General features: G+C 34.3%; 1 protein-coding gene and 1 pseudogene across 50 annotated transcripts in view; one reads left to right on the top strand and one right to left on the bottom strand.

Annotated features, from left to right (window-relative positions):
- The window catches only part of LOC108295309 (regulating synaptic membrane exocytosis protein 1), a 224059-nt gene that overhangs the window by 69454 nt on the left and 133871 nt on the right, over positions 1-20734 (bottom strand). For 34 of the 50 annotated variants that reach the window (XM_017517439.2, XM_037734512.1, XM_037734514.1 and 31 more), the window contains one exon: positions 19895-20061. The exons of the other annotated variants lie outside the window; for them this stretch is intronic. In XM_017517439.2, the coding sequence (XP_017372928.1) occupies positions 19895-20061 (167 nt within the window). The remainder of the gene's footprint in view (positions 1-19894; positions 20062-20734) is intronic. 50 annotated transcript variants of the gene reach the window in all.
- LOC119469343 lies at positions 16050-16882 on the top strand (annotated as a pseudogene).

Here is a 20734-nt window from a genome sequence, read left to right as displayed (position 1 = left end):
TATCTGAATCCTTTGAGATGCACCTTAAGGCTTTCTGCTTAATAAAGCTTTTCAGTCCTCTCTAGCTTCATGACTGTTGTCTCCTGGCGCTTTGTTTTATATTTTGTACTGGTTATATTACAATTCTGATATTACATAACAGCATGCACCTTATGCATCACTAAAACTGCTACAGCCCCCTTCCTATTGCTAAATGAATTGATTTATGAGTAGAAAGTGAAAAAATGATCCGTATAACCCATCTTTAAAAATCAAACGAAATCCCTTTCTTTTTGATCCCATCTCTTCCTCTAGACATTTTGCTGAAAAATCTTAAGTAGTTATTTATATATCCTCTCATCCTATTTTGGGGGGAACGAATTTGAATCAGGCTTTGTTCCTAACACTTCACTAAAACTGTCTTTTATCAGTTGCTAACAACTTCACATAACAAAATCTTGTTACTTATCCCATCTTATCCTTTTAACCTCTCAATATGTCAGGCATTTGTCAAAACATTTGATTTTCTTGTCTTGAAATATTTTATTCTCATGGATTTTCCAAACCTGTGTCTCACTGGCAGGACCTTGGTCCTCTTTTATCACTAAATGTAGGAGTTCCTCAATGCGCAGCCCTTTAGCCTATATTCTTCCATAAGAAATGAACTCCACAGATGTCTCGTCTGGTCCCAAGCTTTACATACTATCTATGTAATACAGATCCCAATTGTTTTTCTCCACCTTGAACTCAGCCCTGGACTCTAGATTTATATATCTAGTGGTCAACTGACATATCTGCTTGGATACATCTAATAAGGCTCTCAAACAAAGTGTTCAATCCCTCAAGAAACCTGCTCCCTCTCCAATCTTCGGTATCACATTATAGATACCCATCTACCCAACTGCTCAGAGTAAGAAAAAAATATCCAATTTTAAAAATAAGACAAACCCAGTCAACCAAACAAATCAGTTTCCTGGATACTTTTCTTGAGCATTCCCTAACAAACCCACCTAAGGGTCATTTGACTCTCTATAAAAATGTAAATTTTTTGACTTAGTATTTACTAATTATAGTCCAAGCATTATAATTATTTGCAAAGTTAGATGTTAATTTGAAAAACAAAAAAAACTGATAAAAGGCAAATGATTATATCTGGCTCTAGAGAGGATAACCAATACATCATAGCTTTAATGACACAGAACACATTATCCAGTTCTGAATCTAACTTAGTAATCTAATTTCAGTGTTCCATTTCCCCCCAATAACTATTTGTGTGTGTACAAAATTACAAGGGTTTCTTGTAACATCTTTGGAAACAGCTTGCTATACTCTTGGTTTTCTCACAAATTAGTTAATTAAAGCTCCAACATTTGCTATTTTTCTGGTGATTATGTTTTGATGTTGAGAATTACGTTCTGATAGTACTGGAAGTCCCACCAAAGACACTTAAGTAGTGAATTCCCTACTTAAGCCAATTAGCTGTGTTGTCCAAGCAGGCATTTCATGGGCTCTGTAAGTCCATGCCTTTTCCTGGCTTCTAAATTTAATCTCAAGAGGCAACAACACAGTCTTCTTTCTGTTTTCCTTTTTATAACTCTGGTTTTCTATGTGTGTTTTGGTTTTGTTTTGTTTCTTTCTGGTTCTGGGTCTTGGCAAGACTGGCTCTGATTCTGCATTGCTTATGACTAATAATACATTACCAACTAGTGGAGGTGACAATAAGGAATCTATTTATGGGTGAAATCTGTCAGATGGCTGGCCAACAGATTTCAATGTATCAGGAATACATTGAAAGCCGGATGGTAGATGACAGAAAATGTAGTTTGTTAAACTTTTTGCATATATATACTTTTCTGCATGCTACTAAAAACTCACATCACTCAAGAAATATATTGTTGACACTGAAAGAAGAAAAACCCTTTAAAGTCTAGGTTTAGGTTACGATGTTAATTTTAACTCTATAGCTGACTGGTAACACTGAACCTGCTAATTCTCTTTGCTAAAAAATAATCTTTTCAATTAGTGACAAAAAAATCTCTTACTTTGTGTATACCACAGGGATAGCTGTCCAAATAAACAAATACTAGATCCCAAGGTGTTTAATTTTAATTTTTTTGTTTTAAAAAATGTTTTAATTTTTAATTTTATGGGTATATAGCAGGTGTATATATTTATGGGGTAAATTAGATTTTTGGGGGGGTTCTTTTTTATTTTACTTTAGGTTCTGGGATACATGTGCAGAATGTACAGGTTTGTTACACAGGTATACATGTACCATGGTGGTTTGCTGTACCCATCAACCCATCATCTACATTAGGTATTTCTCCTAATGCTATCCCTCCCCTAGCCCCTCACCCCCAATAGGCCCCAGTGTGTGATGTTCCCCTCCTTGTGTCCATGTGTTCTCATTGTCCAACTCCCACTTATCAGTGAGAACGTGTGGTGCTTGGTTTTTTGTTCCTGTGTTAGTCTACTGAGAATGATGGTTCCCAGCTTCATCCATGTCCCTGCAAAGGACATGAACTCATCCTTTTTTATGATTACATAGTATTCCATGGGTATATGTGCCATAGTTTCTTTAACTATTCTATTATTGATGGGCACTTGGGTTGGTTCCAAGTCTTTATTATTGTGTATAGTGCTGCAATAAATACACATATCCAAGTGTGTTTACAGTAGAATATTTTAAATTTTATAGAGCTCCTGTTCTGATTGATCTGTATAAGTACTTAGATAATTCTAGCATAGAGAATTAAAGAATCCCCAGAGAAGAAAGAAACTGAACTTCTAATACTTTAAAAATGCTATCCTTTTAAGGAAAACTGCTTCTCAAAAAATTTCTAACTCAGAAGAACTTTAATAAATGAATCTAAATTCACAATCAAAGTGAATTCTTGAAGATAACAAAGTAGTTTGATAATTTTGGCTTAAGAGCAGCTTTATGAAAACCACAATGATATTCTACTTTAAATGTACTAAGATACTATAATAAAAAATAGACAATAACAATATTGACTAGAATTAGGAGAAACTTAAACCCTCAATATTGCTGATGGGGATGTAAAATGATGGAGCTGCTTCAGAAAATATGTTGGTACTTTAGTTAAATACAGGTAAACTAGAGTTACCATATGATCCAGCAATTCCATTCCTAGGTATACACTCAAGAGAATTGAAAATATATATCCACACAAACATATATGAACTATTCATATCAACATTATTTACAAAAGTCAGAAAGTAGAAACAAACCAAATGCCCATCAACTAATGAATATATCAACAAAATGTGTTAAATCCATACAATGAAATATTATCAACCATAAAAATAAATGAATTTGGGGTACCTCATGCTGATAGAGAAAATGAAATCTGGTGTAATAACACTTTGGTCCACATTATAAATTACACATATTATTTGGTATGAAACAAGCATTAAATGGAAAAGGTAATCAAGTATCTACACACATTCAGTCAAATCAAAGCTGCCATCAGTATTAGGATATATCATTATTTTACGTAATTTTTTTGGTGGCTTAAAACAACACAAATTTATTATCTTTCAGTTCTGGAGGTCAGAAGTCCTAAAATCAAGGTGTCAGCAGGGCTACATTCTGTCTGGGGGCTCTAGGGGAGAATATGTTTCCTTGCCTTTTCTAGTTAACGTAGGCTGCCCAAATTCCTTGTCTCACAGCCCTTTCTTCTGTTGTAAAGGGAACAATGACTGGTTGAGTCTTTCTCATGTGGAATCACTGTGACCTCTGCTTTCATTGTCACATCTCTGTCTTTGACTGACTCTGCTGCCTCCTTCTTTCACTTATAAGCACTCTTATGACTACACTGAGCCCACTGGATAACTTTATATAAGCTCCCTACAGTAAAGTCAGATAACAGCAATCTTCATTCCATCTGACATTCCAATTCCCATTTTTTTTCTGAGGATTAAGATACGGACCCCTTTGTCAGGGCACATTGTCCTGCCTATCAGACCAAGTAACTCAGGAATGGTGGTAAGGAGTCTCTCTCTTAAGAATGAAAAATGCTGCTAATTAAACAATAACATGTCATCAATTGTAGAATATGTGCTGACTGCATAGCTGGTAAAATACAAACAAGCAATGTGGATAAAATCAATTAAATTATGGTGACAGACAACCAATAAACGAATTTAAACAATAATTTTTAAAAATAAAATAAAATTAAAACATCAGAAGCTTACATTCCCAAACATAAACTAAAAAGACTTGGTGTTACTTACAGATATTCAAGTGATGGATGATGTAAGACAATCAAATCTACACCTTCAGTTGCCACACTTTGGCTAACTATTACAATGTAAGGTGGTTGACACAACATTTTAAAAGAGGATAAAAGATACAAGTCCTAAAATGCCTTCTCCTTTCAGAAACCAAGGATATTTTCAGAAGACACAAGGGTCTATGTAAGGGCAGTTCCAACTCTTCATGACAAACTTAGCTTAAAAACAATTACAATCGATTTACATATATTCAATCCACTAAAAGAACCTAGAAATCTACCATGATTCTACTCTAAGCCTTAAGAAGGGACAAGTAGTATAAATAATAATAATGCATATAAGTTCACAATGCTGTTTATGAAAATATTAAAAGCTAAATAACAAAAATTATTTGAGCCCTACACTTACATCTGGATCAATACACAAGTTACTAATCACAAACAGTAAATATGGCAGAAACTTGTTGATCAATACGAAGAAGCTCAACTCTAGGCATCTATCCTAATTTTCAGTGGTCGTAACACAGGGACTGGTGATTAATAACCAAGGCGGCATTAAATATCTCCTAAAGGTATCTGGTGCACTTATTTTGATACTAAGAATCAGTTAGAACTGAAAAATGCACTCAAGTTAGATCACTATTTATATTCAATCTCTTTAAGTAAGCTGGACCTTAAAAAGTAATTACCTCTGAAATTTTTATTAAATCTCATTCCCACATACATACATGTGTTGAGTTTTATGTGAAGCTGTAAGTAGTCTTCAGTGTTGAGGGCTCATGCACATTTCATTAGTTTATTCCTAGGTCTGGGATTTATTTCTAGGTATTTTATATTTCTGAGTAAATTACATTGATGGCATTTTGTAAATTTCATTTCCTAAGGTTTATTGCTGGTACATAAAAATAAAATTTCTTTTTATACATTGACCTTATATCCAGTGACTTTGCTAAATTCATTAATTCTAATAGTTATTTTATATATATTATATATATTTTTGAATCTTCTATATGCATAATCATATAAACTGCAAATAGTGATCCATAATTTCAACCATCATTTATCATCCCCCTCTCTATATGGAATCAATTTGCTAAAATTTTGTTTGAGGTCTCTTTTTAATGAGAGATTTTGCTCTAAGTTTTATATCTTGTAATGTCCTTACCAAATGTATCAGGGAAAGACTGGCTTCACCTAGTGTCGAAGTGTTTCTTAGGAAAACATTGTGTAAGACAGAGAATTTATTCTTTAAATATTTGTAATTATTTATCAGGATCTACCTGGGTCAGGACATTTCTTTGTGAAAAGGTTGAAAACAATTATGGAATCATTTAAGAGGCTAAATATAGAATTCCTCAGATTTTTAGTTCATTCTTACGACATTTCTAGTAAGTTGTACTTTTCAGAAAATTTGTACATTTCACGTAAGCCAGGGTTGTAAAGGGCCAGATAGCAAATATTTTAGACTTTGAGGGTCATACTGATTCTGTTGCAACTACTTGACTCTGCTGCAACCACTCAATTGTTGTGGTGGGAAAACAGCCATAGACAGTATATAATGAAATGGGCATAGATGTGTTCCAACAAATCTTTATTCACAATAATAGGCAGTGGGCCAGATTTAGTCACAATGGCTCACTGTGATCTGAGTTGAAAATTTACCAGCATAAGTTGTTTACAATATTGCTTGTCTGTATAATATGTATTATTGTCCCCTGTCATTCTATAATATTGGTCATTTTTATTTAGTCCATTTACTTTTGATGCAATTATTAATATAGATCTAGTTAAGTCCACTTACTTGCTGTTTATTTGTAGTCATCCTATCTGTTGGTTTACTCCTCCTTTTTGCCTAATTAGCTATTTATATTTTTGCATGTTTTTTCAACTATTAGCATCTGAGTTGTTCATTCTTCTATTATGCTATTAGTGACTATCCTAAAGATTAAAATATGCACTTTGACTTACTTAAATCCTCCTTAAGTTAGACATTTTTACCACTTTCAAAATAATGCAAGATCTGTACAACACCTTACTTCCATTTACTCCCCTCCCACTTTTCACTCAGGTATATATACAAATATAAAGTATAAAATATTTTTCACTTTTACATATGTTTTAACTACCACAAGATGTTTTTATCATTATTAACTCTTTCTGAAGTTCTTCATTCTTTCCTCAAGACTAGTGCTTCCAACTGGAGATACTTTTCTTCAGCATAAAGTCCCATTAGTATTTTTTTGTAGTGCAGGTCTCTTCTTGATGAATTCTCTTTGTCATCTATCTATCTATCATCTATCTATCTATCTATCATCTATCACCTATCTATCTATCTATCTATCATCTATCTATCACCTATCTATCTATCTATCTGTCTGTCTATCTATACATGCACTCATTCATTTATTTTCTGAAAGACATTTCTGGATAATATTTACTAAGCATAAAATGTAGGTTGGACTTTTTTTTTCCTTTCAGTATTCTTTCTTTTGGCCAGTCCACTGAACTTGGGGTTTCATAACATCTGCTGAAACTTCAGTTAGTCTTATTTTTGCTTCTCCAAAGATACTATCTCTTTTTTCTCCTGAGATTCTTTTAAGAAATGTTTTTTCTTTAGTTTTCTGTACTTTGATTACAATAATGCTGAATTTTTTCTCTCTTAATATATTGCTGGGTATGCAAAGATTTTAGATTTGTAATTTGATATCTTTTATCAGTCTTGGAAAATTCTTAGTCTGTATTTCAGTATTCAAACATTGCTTCTGCCATTACCTCTCCTTCTGGGACTCTATATACACTGGAATTTTTCATCATGTTCTACTTGTTTCTGTCTTTTCTCTTTGTGCATTAACTCATATACTTTCTACTGCCTAGTTCACTAATTCTTGGTTTGACGGTTTCTCATACGTCATTAAATCTACCTATTACATTTTTAACAAATTTTTAAATTATAATTTAATTGTAAAAAATGGATTCCAGGTCTCTGCTAAAAAATCCATCCTCCTTTTATTTCTTGAGCATATTAATCACAAATATTTTCAAGTCTCTATTTGATAACTCTTGTTAGTTTTTAGTCAGGCAGTCCTTTTATCCTTTGTTAAGCATGACTCATAAATTTCAATTAGATGTAAAACTGTGTATAAAACCCTGTGGAGGCTCTGGATGATATTATTTTCCTCCAAAATAGGTAAAATTTTCATTTAATTGACAGAGAGATTTCTTGTTCCTGCAGAGTTTGGGTCTAAAGACTTGCTATTACTTAGAGTGTAATGCCTATCTCTAGAGTTTGGCCCTTCTGAGATATGTAAAAGAAAACAAAGGTGTTTATCACACCCCTCTAGCTTTGGAAACTTGAAGTCCAATCCATCTCCCCAGCACCTGCAGATGCTGAAATTTGTGCTTGACTCTTTGGCCTTCCAGCTGCTGCTTTTTGTTTGCTTTCCTGGAATCTTCCCTGTGCACAGACAGCTTACCAGTCAACATATGAGGGAAATCTGTAGCAAAATTTGAAGTTTTCCACCCATAATTTCCAATTTCTCTGTCAGTTCCTGAATTGTTAATTTATTTTCTCAGCCTAGTAAGACCACTGCCTCTGCTTAAGGCGCTATTATCCCATGTCACCAAATTGGAAAGTAACTTCAGAGGAAACTGGGATAAATTTACCACTTACCTTGTGTTTTTCCCTCCTTTCAAAAACTGAAACTACTCAAATTTCTGCCTGCTTTGTTGCTCCCAAATGCCTTCCAACAGTTTTTGCTGTTTTTGTTCATTGTTCTTGTTTAGCTTTTGTAGTTTTATACGTGGAGAAGTTAGTCTGATATAAACTATACTGTTATGTCTGGGGAACTGTGACCATGTCATATTATTATTTTTAAAAAATGACAGAATTAGCCAGACCAGTTATGTTGTTATCAAAATCTTCACAGGGTTCCATAATGAAGACATATGTTAAAATCATGCTATAGCAGTTTATTTGTAAATTACACTGAATAGCTTTTGCCACACCGATTCCCGTATATAGTCCCCTAATACCCTGCTTCTGCCACAGAATGGCAGACCTGAGATGGTCCTCTTCTGAGTCCATGTACTCTGCTACTCTGAGGTATAAAATGCTGTTTCAGGGTGCTCTAGGGCTAAAACTTTCCCTAGCTGCTACATGTTCTAGAAGGAAATATTTCGTTGGGTTTTTTTTTTTTAAGGCTGTGGCATTTATTTTAGAGAGCTTTACATTCTGTTCAATAGCTGAATAAGTAAGCATCTACTTTTGCCATTTCCCCTCATTTTGGTACAGATTTCACTGAATTTGAAAATTGCTTTCTAAAGCTTATAATTTACAGATGTGGTTAAATCCTAGTTTCATGTTAGACGAAGTTTTTTGTCTTTTTATTGTAAATGAGGTGAGTAAACACATCTGTTTTCTGTAATTTTAAATCTGTGATCATGAGGTCTCTTTGAGAAGTAAAATTAGCAGGCCTTGATGACGCCTTTGAACATGCATTCCCATTGGGAGTGATACTGTTCTCAGAAGGGGATAACTGATTCTTGGTGAAAGTAGAGGGAATAAAAAATCTTAGATAATAAAATGATTAGTGGTCTTCCAAAGGCTTGCAGTATATAAACAATATGTCTGTAGTATTAAAATTTCATGTGGGGAGGGCAATTTGGAAAGGAATATCTAAAAGATTCCTTAGGGGAGTGACAATTAAAAAAAGATTTAGAAACATTGAATTAGGAGGATGACTGGGGAGAGGTAAAAATTTGGACGGATTCCAGTTTTTCGATTTGGGAACTGGGTAGATAATAGTGTAAAAAGCATATAATTATTCTGTTCAAATACTAAACAAGCCAATAATGTTTTTATACTTGTTCTAAGAAATGCTGTTTTAGATGTCTTAATGACTGCAAGTAGCCAGTTAAAAATATATATGCTCATGTATTTCTAATCTATTGTAAATGCAGCACATACAAACACAAATACGTACTTCAACAAAAGCTGATGTACATATTCAGTGAATACCAAAACATGAGAAAACAATTGGTTATATTATGTATGAACCATAAAACGGTGTAAATGAATCACAAATGATAAAGTCATAAAATTAAAGATAAATACACACAAATGCTTCCTTGATATATCTGTTGTAGTTTACAAAGTAACATGATACAACTAATTATTCTGGATGATTCAGAAGACTCTGAAAATATTTCCACTAATTATAAGAAAATAGCATGTATGCCCTCTTGAGGATACTTCAAGGTCTATGCTTTCTTTATTCATTATGCTGCATAAGTAGTATGTATTCAATTAGCAAATATCAATCAATCCACACTTGGTTATCATGTCTATGCTTTAAGGTAGTCTAGCTGAAATCAAGGTAATCATATGTCAAAATGAGTAAAGAAACAAAGCTTTAAATGATGATTTTCTAAATAAATATAGAGTAAAAATACACTTTAAACTTTTTATCATATTGCTTTAAATTGAACAGATATTAAGAATAGTATAATAAAATAGTATAAAGTCTATTAACTATACAAGCTGAGGCAATGAGCTTAGAAATAATATATATTCCTCTGGACAATCTATATCATGCTATTTAAAGCTAAAATGCTAAAAAGCAATAACAAGTATTTAATCTACCTCATATACCAAGTGTATAATTAATAAACATAAAATACAGTAGAATAACAGACCAACTAAGGCCAATATAGAACAGTCTGCTAGTTTCCTTTTTCTTTGAAATTTGTTTTTTCTTAGTGTATTATACTGAAATCTCACTATACATTGCATAATCCTTCAGCCCAATTATGGTACTATCCGAATTTTAAAAATAGGTAATAACTAGAGAAGTAGAACCACATCTCATATTTTAATTTTCTCCTAGGAGGTAATAGCACCAGAATTTACTGTGCCATATATTTTGGTATACAATAAGTTTTTAAAGCAGCAGTACCTATCTTCTTTTTTAAAATAAATTATTTCACAGACTTCTATTGTATTAAACACATACTAGCAGAGCTGCTTTAGCTGAAGTTACTGAAGTCCTGCAATCTAAGAATTCTCCTTCCCATTTAGTTTTTCTCCTGCTCCATGGACAGTTTTCTCCTGTCTATCAGGCAATTCTTGGAGACAATAAGGTTCATGAGAACACCAACAGTCCCTAGGCATAACTTTGAAAACCACTCAAATAAAACTGAACTCTTCAAGTATCAAAACCAACAGTTAAATTCATCCAACTCACCATGAAACAATGTTAGGTGGAAAAGCTAAATATCAGTAATCAAAATTCAAATTTTAAATGTTGTTACACTATATTTTATGGCAGCCATCTCTCTCATAAGACATTTAAGGATGACTTTTAAAAGTATAAAGTAACTCATCTAATACTTCATATCATGTATGCAGTAACTGAGGTTATAAAGCACAATGCTATATTTTCAAAGCATTCTGATATACACTATTTCATTTTATTCTCACACAGTCTTGTAGGAGTGGCAGGTATAATTCATATTTTTCAGATGAATATACATTTCATATTACTATTACATGTGTATGAAAATCCACTAAAAAACATAGATCTAGGAATCGTGTGTTTTGTTTTGTAACAGGTAGTATCAAGTACAGTACCAGCATATAAGAGGCACCCGATAAATAATTGGTGAATAAGTAAATGAATACACATATGACTACATGGAAAAATAAATCAATGTCTAAAGAAGTTGTACACTTGTTGAATGAAGCTCTCAATATTGATAAGTAAAAGTACTGAGCCATAGCTGACGGAACCAAAGACTGACATCTGAGTCAAAAGCAGTCTTTAAGGGCAAGCCGGGAGTCTTTGCATTGTCCTGGCATGGGAACTCTGATCACAAGATGCTCTTTATTTAATGATCACTAAACACTTCCTTAACTTCAGGCTCACCTAATTCTTCTCTCTTATATTCCAGTATCCTCTGAGAATTCAGAATCTCTTTCTCAGTTTGAGCTGTATCTACCTTTACCTCCTACATTAGTTCTTCATTCCCCTGCTTCCGTTCCACCTCATAACTGAAATGATCCTTTCTCTGCTGGTGCTCTCTTCTTTCCTGGAAGTTTTACAGTTGGCTCCCTTTACCATCTCCTTCTATGTTCCTGATTATTTTCTCAAGCCCCTTAAATATTACCTCCAGTTCAAGCTCCAACTCTGTTTGCTGTGCCTTGGCATTTGCCCTCTAACTTGTGATAAAGTCTCTAGAGCCACGATCCTTCTTACTTTTCACACCTATGTGTATTTCTTATTTATTATTTTTAAATATTATCCTAAGTAAGCAAATTTTTTAAAAAATAAGAAAAATGGCAACACATCAAATATGAAATATTTCTGTCAGTATGGTAGATGATATATTCTGATTCTGAAAAATCCTTTCACTTCCAAATGCCTAGTCATTATGATGGGAAAATTATCACAAATACCTGTTAAAATACAAACTTGAGGTCACAAGAAAGAAAGGCATATCTCCTTAGCCAAAGACCAAAAGAGAACTAAAACAGATTGGTAAGTGAATGATGAATGTCTGGAAATCTTGCAGGTGTAGTGAGGAGTCAGAACTGAAATCCTCATGAGCCAAGACCCTTAAAGAACAACAAGGAAAAATGTGTGTCTCAGTTTAAATTCTCATAGACCCTCACTGGCGGCTTTCTAAGGTACTTTTTTCAGAAAGGGAAATGATCCAGAATGAAGGTCTAAGATGCACTAAAAATGGTTAACAAACTAGAATATATGTAGTTTAATATAAGACATTAAAAATATAACATGCAATAAGAGGAAAAATGAATCAATCTATAATTAAAACATTGGACAAGAATATGCAAATAGGAGAAGGACAGCAGTACAGATAAAGCATATGACAGTCACTTTTTCTTCCCTAGGAGGAAGTAGAGGTAATTATTAACTTTAGATTTACTATTTAACAAAATTTATATACTTGAGACACTAGTCAGCAAAAATCACAGAAACTGCATAGTTTCCAGCATAATGGAGGCAAAAGAGTAGTAAACCAATTGAAGTTTTGAACAGTGTGAATAATAAGCTTAATGTATTGGATATATAGATAACAGTAACTTAAGGTTTAAGTTAGTATTTCTTCTCAACCACATGTGTAATATATGCAAAATGACAAAAATGACCAAAAAAGTAGGTGACAGATCAAACTTCAAAAACTTCAAATAATATCAAACAAAATACACTTTGACCACAATGCCATTAAGGCAATTAAGTTAAAAATAAACAAAAATATTCCAAATCTTCGGAAATTTAAAGGCTTACTTCTAAATAATTAATGGATAAAAAGGAAACAAAAATGTGATGAAATTTAAATATACTTAAAATTACACAAAAACGAATATGTTACAAACCAAAATTGGTGAGATAAAGATAAAGCCACATTTCAAGGGAAGGAGAGTTAGGCTTATTTAGAATAATATAGTATTAGAAAAAATTTAAAAATGAATTTCATCTTTATAAAATAGCAACATGGAGAAAATATAAAAAAGAAGATGCCATTCATGACATCAAAAATATATGGTATATATATACATATATATATATATATATATATATATATATAACAGCTATGCATACACTTTATTGAGAAAAATTCAAAGCTTCATTAAGAGATCTTAAAAAAATCAGTTGCGGTATAGAATGTCGGAAGGTTCAATCTTCTAAAGATTCTGATTACCATACATCAATTTATACATTTAATACAGTTTCAAACCAAGAATTTATTTTGTAGAACTTTATGCACTTATTCTAAAATCAATGTGTAAGAACAACGCACAAAAACAGCCATGACACTCCTGATAATGAATAAGAATACGGCTGGGTATGGCAGCTCACATCTGTAATTCTATTACTTTCAGAAGCTAAGGCATGTGGATTGCTTGAGCCCAGGAGTTCAAGCCCAGCCTAGACAACATGGTAAAACCCTATCTCTTAAAAAAAAAAAAAAAAAAAAAAGCCAGGTGTGGTGGCATGCACCTATAGTCCCAGCTACTTGGGAGGCTGAGGTGGGAGGATCAATTGACCCCAGGAGGTGGAGACTACAGTGAGCTGTAATTGTGTCACTGTACTATAGCTTAGGTGACAGAACAAGACCCCCTTCTCAATAAATAAATAAGAATAAAACAGGCAGATTTGCACTATTATGGTATGTATTATGAGTTATATCAATAAGCTGTATGAATTATGACAGAGTGGTTTTAGTAAAGGAACAGACATAGACCAGTGAAATGTAGGCTAGAAATAGACTTTGTTTGTAAAGTCTTGACAAAGGACAGAGCTGCATTCAGATCAGTGAAAGTCTGGGTCTAACGTACAAGTGACTGGATTGGAAAGGTAAAATGAGATTCAGATATAATGGTAATGTTGAGACTGAGTCTTGCTCTGTCACCCAGGCTGCAGTGCAGTGGCATGATCTCAGCTCACAGCATCCTCTACTGCCTGGGTTTAAGCAATTCCTCTGCCTCAGCCTCCTGAGTAGCTAGGACTACAAGCACCCGCCACCACGTCCAGCTAATTTTTTTGTATTTTAGTAGAGAAGGGGTTCACCATGTTGGCCAGGATGGTCTCGATCTCCTGACCTTGTGATCTGCCACACCTGGCCAAAATTTGACTTTTTAAGCTTGGTGGTAGGTACATAAGCCTTTATTATTATTCATAAATTCTGTGTATCTTAAATATTGCATTACAAATTACAAAAGAAGTTTAGGTTAAATGGGGGAAAGTGTTTTTAAGCTGGGCAGCCTCTAAATTCTGGCTCTAGGGCTTACTGGTCATGTGAACTCAACAGGCTGCTTTACCTTTATCTGTGAAATGAGATTACTAACAATTACATGACAGGACTCTTTACCAGTAACAATGTTGCATGTAAGTCACTTATCAGAATACCTGGTCTACTTATAAAGGATACTTAATAAATCACAATATTTTAATACATTAAAAACGTTAATAATATAGATGTTATGGAAACACTTATGAAAGTGACACATCAAATAGGTGATGTTTGGGAAGCACTGATTCTCAGTATTAAAGGATATTGTATCTATTCCAAGTAATATGTTGATTGTTGAAGAAATACGAATACTTGCCCAAAGAGAGGGTATTTAATGTTGATAACCAGAGTTCATGCCTGGGGACCATTAAAACAATTAGTTACCTACTGATATAGCATTGCTAGGCTCATAATCAGCATTTGGTTCTCTAATATGCAAACATAAACATATAAACACACTTTTATAGCACATAAGGTCTTCTTCAAGGGCAACTTATTTGATCCTTTTTTCTTTGGTGTGTTGTAATTACCACAAAGACCAGTTATATTAAGGATGTTCAATGTCATATTAGCTATCCAATGGCAAAATAACTGGCTTCAATAACTGACTTCAATATGTTACAAAAATAATCTAATTTATTCTAACAAAGAAAATAAAGCTACAGGAAATTAGATTTCTACATATAATGAGATGTTATACAATGTACTTTTAAAGCTCCATAAAAAAATGTCTAGTTATTTTCTCCCCAAAGGTAACAGTATCTAAGATCTAATTATGCATGGTCATATCTACAAATATAACCCAATCTTGATAAGATATTACAGGTTTGTATTAAGTTTTGAAAACTTTATTTTAACTGACCATTTTCTTTGTCTACTAAATAATAAGCATTTACCTTACATGCCACTGAGCTTCCCGGAATTTGATTAAACGTGTTAGTAAATCTATAATAAACTCACAGAGTGTAAAGGTAAAAATAAAGCATGCTGCAGCTGTCTCAAACTGTACCAGTGATGTTTCACTTCAAACTGCAGCCTTAAATGGTTTGCAAGGAAGAATCTAACTGGGAAAAGCTATTCACCTGTCCCAAAAGTTATGTATTTGGCTATTATCAAGACTTTTGTGTTACTTATATTCATAGTTCAAGAAATATTTTGATTATGGTCTGAATATAACAATGCCACTAAAATTTATATATACCGTATAGGGATTGATTCAGTCATATATGTTCATAAGTGTAATATAGTAATTTATTAATATATTTGTCATACATCTAGAGTCTTTGTAAAAGGTACATGTCATATTCTTTCCTGCCAGCTTTAATCTATTTACAAGAAATAGTAGTGGGAGTGGCTCATCAACCTTGAACTATCAAAATGTTATAAAGCAAAACACTAGAAAGAAACCACTAAAATAGATTTTTTTCTCATATATTTAATATTTTTCACTGTGTTAAGATTCATCTTTCCTTGTCATCTAATTTCCACAAAATTTTAGTACTTTTGTAGATCACAATAAACCTTATTTTTCTACAGTATAACAGACAGGCATGCAAAACTAAGTGTGAACAGTTAAAATAAATAAAATAATAATCCTTCTGTCTCACTCTTGATTATATCTGATGTCAGTAGGCATAATAATTAGTGAGCATATAAAAGTTTCATTTGTTTATTTTAGCTATTAAAACAGCAAATAATTTTGCAGTTAAGTACTTTTCATATGCTAAAACAAAAATCCAAGGATTACTTTTGAATTTGATCCTGTATTTCTTTACTGAATTGAAGAACCATTATGAAATAAGGAGCATTTGAAATTACTTTCTTTAACACTTTGCAAACATAACTGTAGCATCAAGATTTATTTTCCAGAAGATATTGACTTCTATCTTTGCTATCACAACTTAAAATATTGAATAATTTAACCTATATTGTTTTAAAATCCTCAAATAAATAGAACATCCCTTTCAGTATGTGCTTATTGATTATGCCTACTGACATCAAATGCCAAATTTTTATAAATGTATAGTTGTGGACCCTGCAAAGCCCCAGGCCAAAGGCAACTTCTGGGCGGTGGACATGAGCCTGATTTAGGCAGAGGTGCTATGGCCACAAAACACAGCACTGTCTGTGCAGGCGCTGGCAGAACTGGTGTGTGCGCAGGGCCTTTGCCAAGGACCTGGGCCCCTACTTACTGCATGGTCAGCCCAGCCCACCGCTGCTACCTAGCAAGGTCTTCAGCATCAAGTCTCTGCTAGGGGACTCTGGGGAGGTGGTACCCTGGTCAGGGCTGGGGCCACAGAGAAGCCTAGCTCCTGCAGGCATAGGGAGCAATGGGGAGGAGGTGGTGCCCACCTTACCCACCCTCCTCTGAGAGGCCTCTGTGGCCCCTCTGCCTCCTTCTCAGCCCCATAAGAGTTGAGGGGGAGGCTTCCCAGCGGGGAGCCATAAGGCCCTCAACCCTCTCCCCAGAGGATAGGGCCTGGTCTTTCCACTTACTGCGGGGTACCTCAGTTCCTAGGGCGCTGTCCAGTGGGGGACACAGGACCTCCCTCTGGGGAATGCTGCCCACTTCCTACTTGCCTATCTACACTCCCAATGTGGTAATGCCATTGGCACCACAACCCACCTCCTGTCCCCAGTGTCCACTGTCAACCAGCTTTGCCTACTAGGGGGTGGCCTCTGAAACCTGAGGGCCCACAGGGCTGCTCTGGGATCTAGATGCCCTCTTCCAGGATGTGCCACTGAACAAAAGTATCTATGACTTTTGGGTCAGCCATCCTTGGGGCCTGGCAACCCCCGACCCAAGCTGGCTGCTTTCTTGGTGCAGTCTGTGAGGCTCCTAAGGAAGGGGTTGCTCCACCCTCCTTCTCCCACCCCCAGCTTGTTTATAGGAAGCCAAGGCCAGGGGAGTGTCTGTGACTACAGCAGCCTCAAAACACCAGGCAGCAGCATTGCTGAGAGTATATGGTATTTACTGGACTACCCCATGCGTGACTATGGCCACGCTGGGCATGACCCTGGTCCTGGTCAGTCATGCCTCTGTTTCCCCTACACTAAGAGGCAAGGCTGGAAGCACAGAGCTGAGCCTGCAACAGCCCTTTCTTGTCCCCTCTTCTCAGTCCATCACCCAACCATGTGTCACCAGGAGTCACCTCTTGTCCGGTGCTCCAGGCTGGGGGAGGGAAAGCCTAATGGTGGATCCAGCCTGAAGATCTGCTCTCTCTCATCTGTCTCGGAAGGAGGTAGCACCTTTTTTGTAAAGGGGTTAGGGAGTAGACTGGACGCTTCATGGTCTTGGTGGTGAGGAAGATAACAGTAAAGGAATTTACAACTTTAAAAAAAGTAGAAAATAATAAGGTACTTACACATGATAGGAACTAAAAAGTTTGCTGCTTATTACAACTTATATGTAAATATATTCTATCATTATAATTAATTAGCTGTGTTCATATTTTAACCATGAACCTGAGTAAACAGAATTATAAAAATTATGCAGATGTTAGTTGCTAAAAAATAAAGAAATAAGAAACAGTAATATATTAAGAACCATCATTCCTCGTAGTGTTAGCTATAAAGGCAGGGGATATTCACAGCTGAAGAGCCTGCAACCCTTGTTCACAGAATTTTGATGTTTTTATGCTGATGTCATTTTACTCTTTATCATTCCAAACTGTACTCTCTCAGGATTTTACCACAGGATTGACGATGGAAGCAAAATAACTGTGTGTGTGTGTGTGTGTGTGTGTGTGTGTGTGTGTGTGTGTGTGTGTGTGTGTGTGTGTGTGTGTGTTATATGTGTTTGTCTATGTGTCTATGAGGATATGTAGACAGAAGAATGCATATGAAGTGATAGTCTACAAATGTTAGAAGAGAACATGTGTCCCTTCTCACATCTTATTATTTCTCTCTATTCTTCCTAATTATTCTGAGAGGATCAAATATGTACCACATGTGACAAATCACTGACATACAGTATGAGATTACAAGAAAAGTAGCTCTTCATGGACAACTTGTTTAACTATTAGCTCTAGTGCCTAAATTTACATAATTCACTTATATAAAATAAAGTCTCAGTTTATATGGGTTTTAAACTACAAAGAAGGGAAAGAAAGATGAAAACAGAAAAGTGCTTAGAGAAAATAAATTTATCACTAAGAAGTTTATTTATACTCCTTTTAGGTCCAACCCTCTTCCTACCACCTTGACTAAATATGAAAATTCATGTGAATCAAGGAAGGAAAGAATCTTCTACCTTTTGCTTCCTGTCACGATATAGTCAATGCTAATTTGTTGAGTTGCCATTTTCCCCACACAGTAACAATGGTTCCAATACACTACTAACATGTGGTTCCCCCCATTCTCCTTGTATAAAATCATAGTCCTTTGTTGTCGTTGTTTTCCTATTCTTTCAAAAAGACATCATGTAACCAAATTTTATAGGAAGATAAATTTTTGAAGACTCTTACTTCTAAAATTTTAGAAGAATGAAAATGAACCCACAAGCTATTATATGCAATTGGTTAGTAATAGAAATTATATTAACTAGCAATACTTTAAAGCACAAAGCTCAAGGTAATTAGCTCTGTAGTGAATATAAATAAAAATTACTTCAAATTGTTTTTAGTGAATAAGGTGAAAAAATCCTTAGTTAAGTCTTATTTATCACATTCTTCACTCAATTCAATAGTTTCTAAAACATTTTATCTTATTAAGAATTCAATAAAAAGGAATCTTTAAGAATACTTCTTAGCCCTTGATCTTAAGCAGCTCAATATGGCTACGTTTTTGAGCTACGTTTATAATTCTTCCCTAAATTTTAAAGAACTTTATATTCTGTTAGAATCAGATGCTGAGAACACCAAAAGTAAAGATAAAACGTTTTCTACCAATATCTTTATCAGTTGAAATTGCTCATATTAGATTATCAGAGTATGAAATTATTAAATAACAGCAGGATGATTACTTTTAATTTGCTTCAAGAAACAAGGAAGAATCTTCAAATATAATTCATGGTACATTATCAAAATGTGCACTAATATCAGACTTTTAGAGTATTAGGAAAGTGTTTGTTCCTATTTTTAACACTTATATTTATTGGACCTCTCATCAACCCCACAATTCCTTCAATTGTAATAAAGATTTAGGTTACATAACTATAACTATATGAAACTTTTACTTCTGAAAACTAGTAAAGAACTAATACAAAATATGCTTTGTCTATAATCAATCTGCTTTTGTTTATACAGCACTTGGACGTCTGGGGTTTCTTCCCTTTCAGCAGGGTATTTGTCTTTTAAGAACACAAAAACACTACTGGTGACTTAAACAAAATTGAGATAAATGCCTTACAACTCACATAATGTAATTAGTGATTTTTATTTTGTTACCACATCCACTACACCCCCATATATTTTGTTACCACATCCACTACCCCCCCTACACCCCCCATACCCAACCATGTTGATTTATTTATATAGCTGTCACACTACAATGACATTGTTGAGTAGTTCCAACAAAGACTGTCCTGCAAAGCCTAAAATATTCACTATGTGGCCCTTTACAGAATACACTTTCTGATGTTGGACTAAAGGAAGGGAACTTAATCATATTAGAGGAAACTACTACCAATGTGACTCAGAGCGATCTGTAAAATTGTGACTCGGGTTATAAGCTGTATCTGATAGTAGTCAATACTAAACATTCTGTTGGCAATACGACTTAGTAGTTGATAAATACTTAACCCACTGTCACCTAAACTGTATTACAGAAAAAATATTCAGGAAGCTAGTTGCATTTTTATATCATAAATAAAGATCCAGTTTATATAAACAGTACTGCCAACTCACCTGATTCTACCCCTGGGGTGCTCAGATTGCTCTGACATAAAGCTTGTGCTGCTGAGGCGTGAGGCACTGCTGGTTCGGGAAATGGCGGAAACATCACTGACATCACTATCTGATGATTTGGCAGAGACGTTATCACAGCTTCTGTACTGATCTTTATGTATGTTATACTAAAGATTAAAAACAAGAAAGTGTGAGCTCTATCATTAGATCATGGAAACGACATAGATGGTAAGATGAACGACTACTTAGCCCACACCAAATAAAGGTGTACCTTTGTAAAAGTAGGTGTAGAATCTAAAATAATCCAAATGCTAACATGAATTCCAATATAAAAACAATAACATCCTTTAAGTGGTAAGAGATGGCTTATGAAGACTGAAATATAAATTAAACACAATAATAAAATGCTTGAATGGAAAATTCATTATTTGTACATACTTAGAACCTCAAAAGTATATTATTCATGTTTTTTCTAGTACATATGTTTCTCTTTTTTGTTTTCATTTTCATTCTTGTTCATTTTATTCACCTTCTACTCTAGTCAAAGTACAGGCTGAACATTCATAATAAAAAAATTCAAAATCTGAAGTGCTCCCAAATCCAAAACTTTTTGAGCACTGACATGATGCGCAACATAAATGATCATTGGAACATTTTGGATTTTCAGATTAGGATGCTCAACTGGAAAATACATAATGTATACAGTACAAATATATCAAAATATAAAAAATATTCAAAATATGAAACACCCCTGGTCCCCAGCATTTTGGGTAAGGGACACTTGACCTGTATAGACTGATTCCACCTGTATAGACTTTTTGATTCTAAATTATTCAGTTT

Source organism: Cebus imitator, unplaced genomic scaffold, assembly GCF_001604975.1.
Source record: "Cebus imitator isolate Cc_AM_T3 unplaced genomic scaffold, Cebus_imitator-1.0 Scaffold630, whole genome shotgun sequence".
Taxonomy (NCBI): domain Eukaryota; kingdom Metazoa; phylum Chordata; class Mammalia; order Primates; family Cebidae; genus Cebus; species Cebus imitator.
Note: the sequence above shows the minus strand (reverse complement) of the source record. Positions and strands in the feature narration are given on the sequence as shown.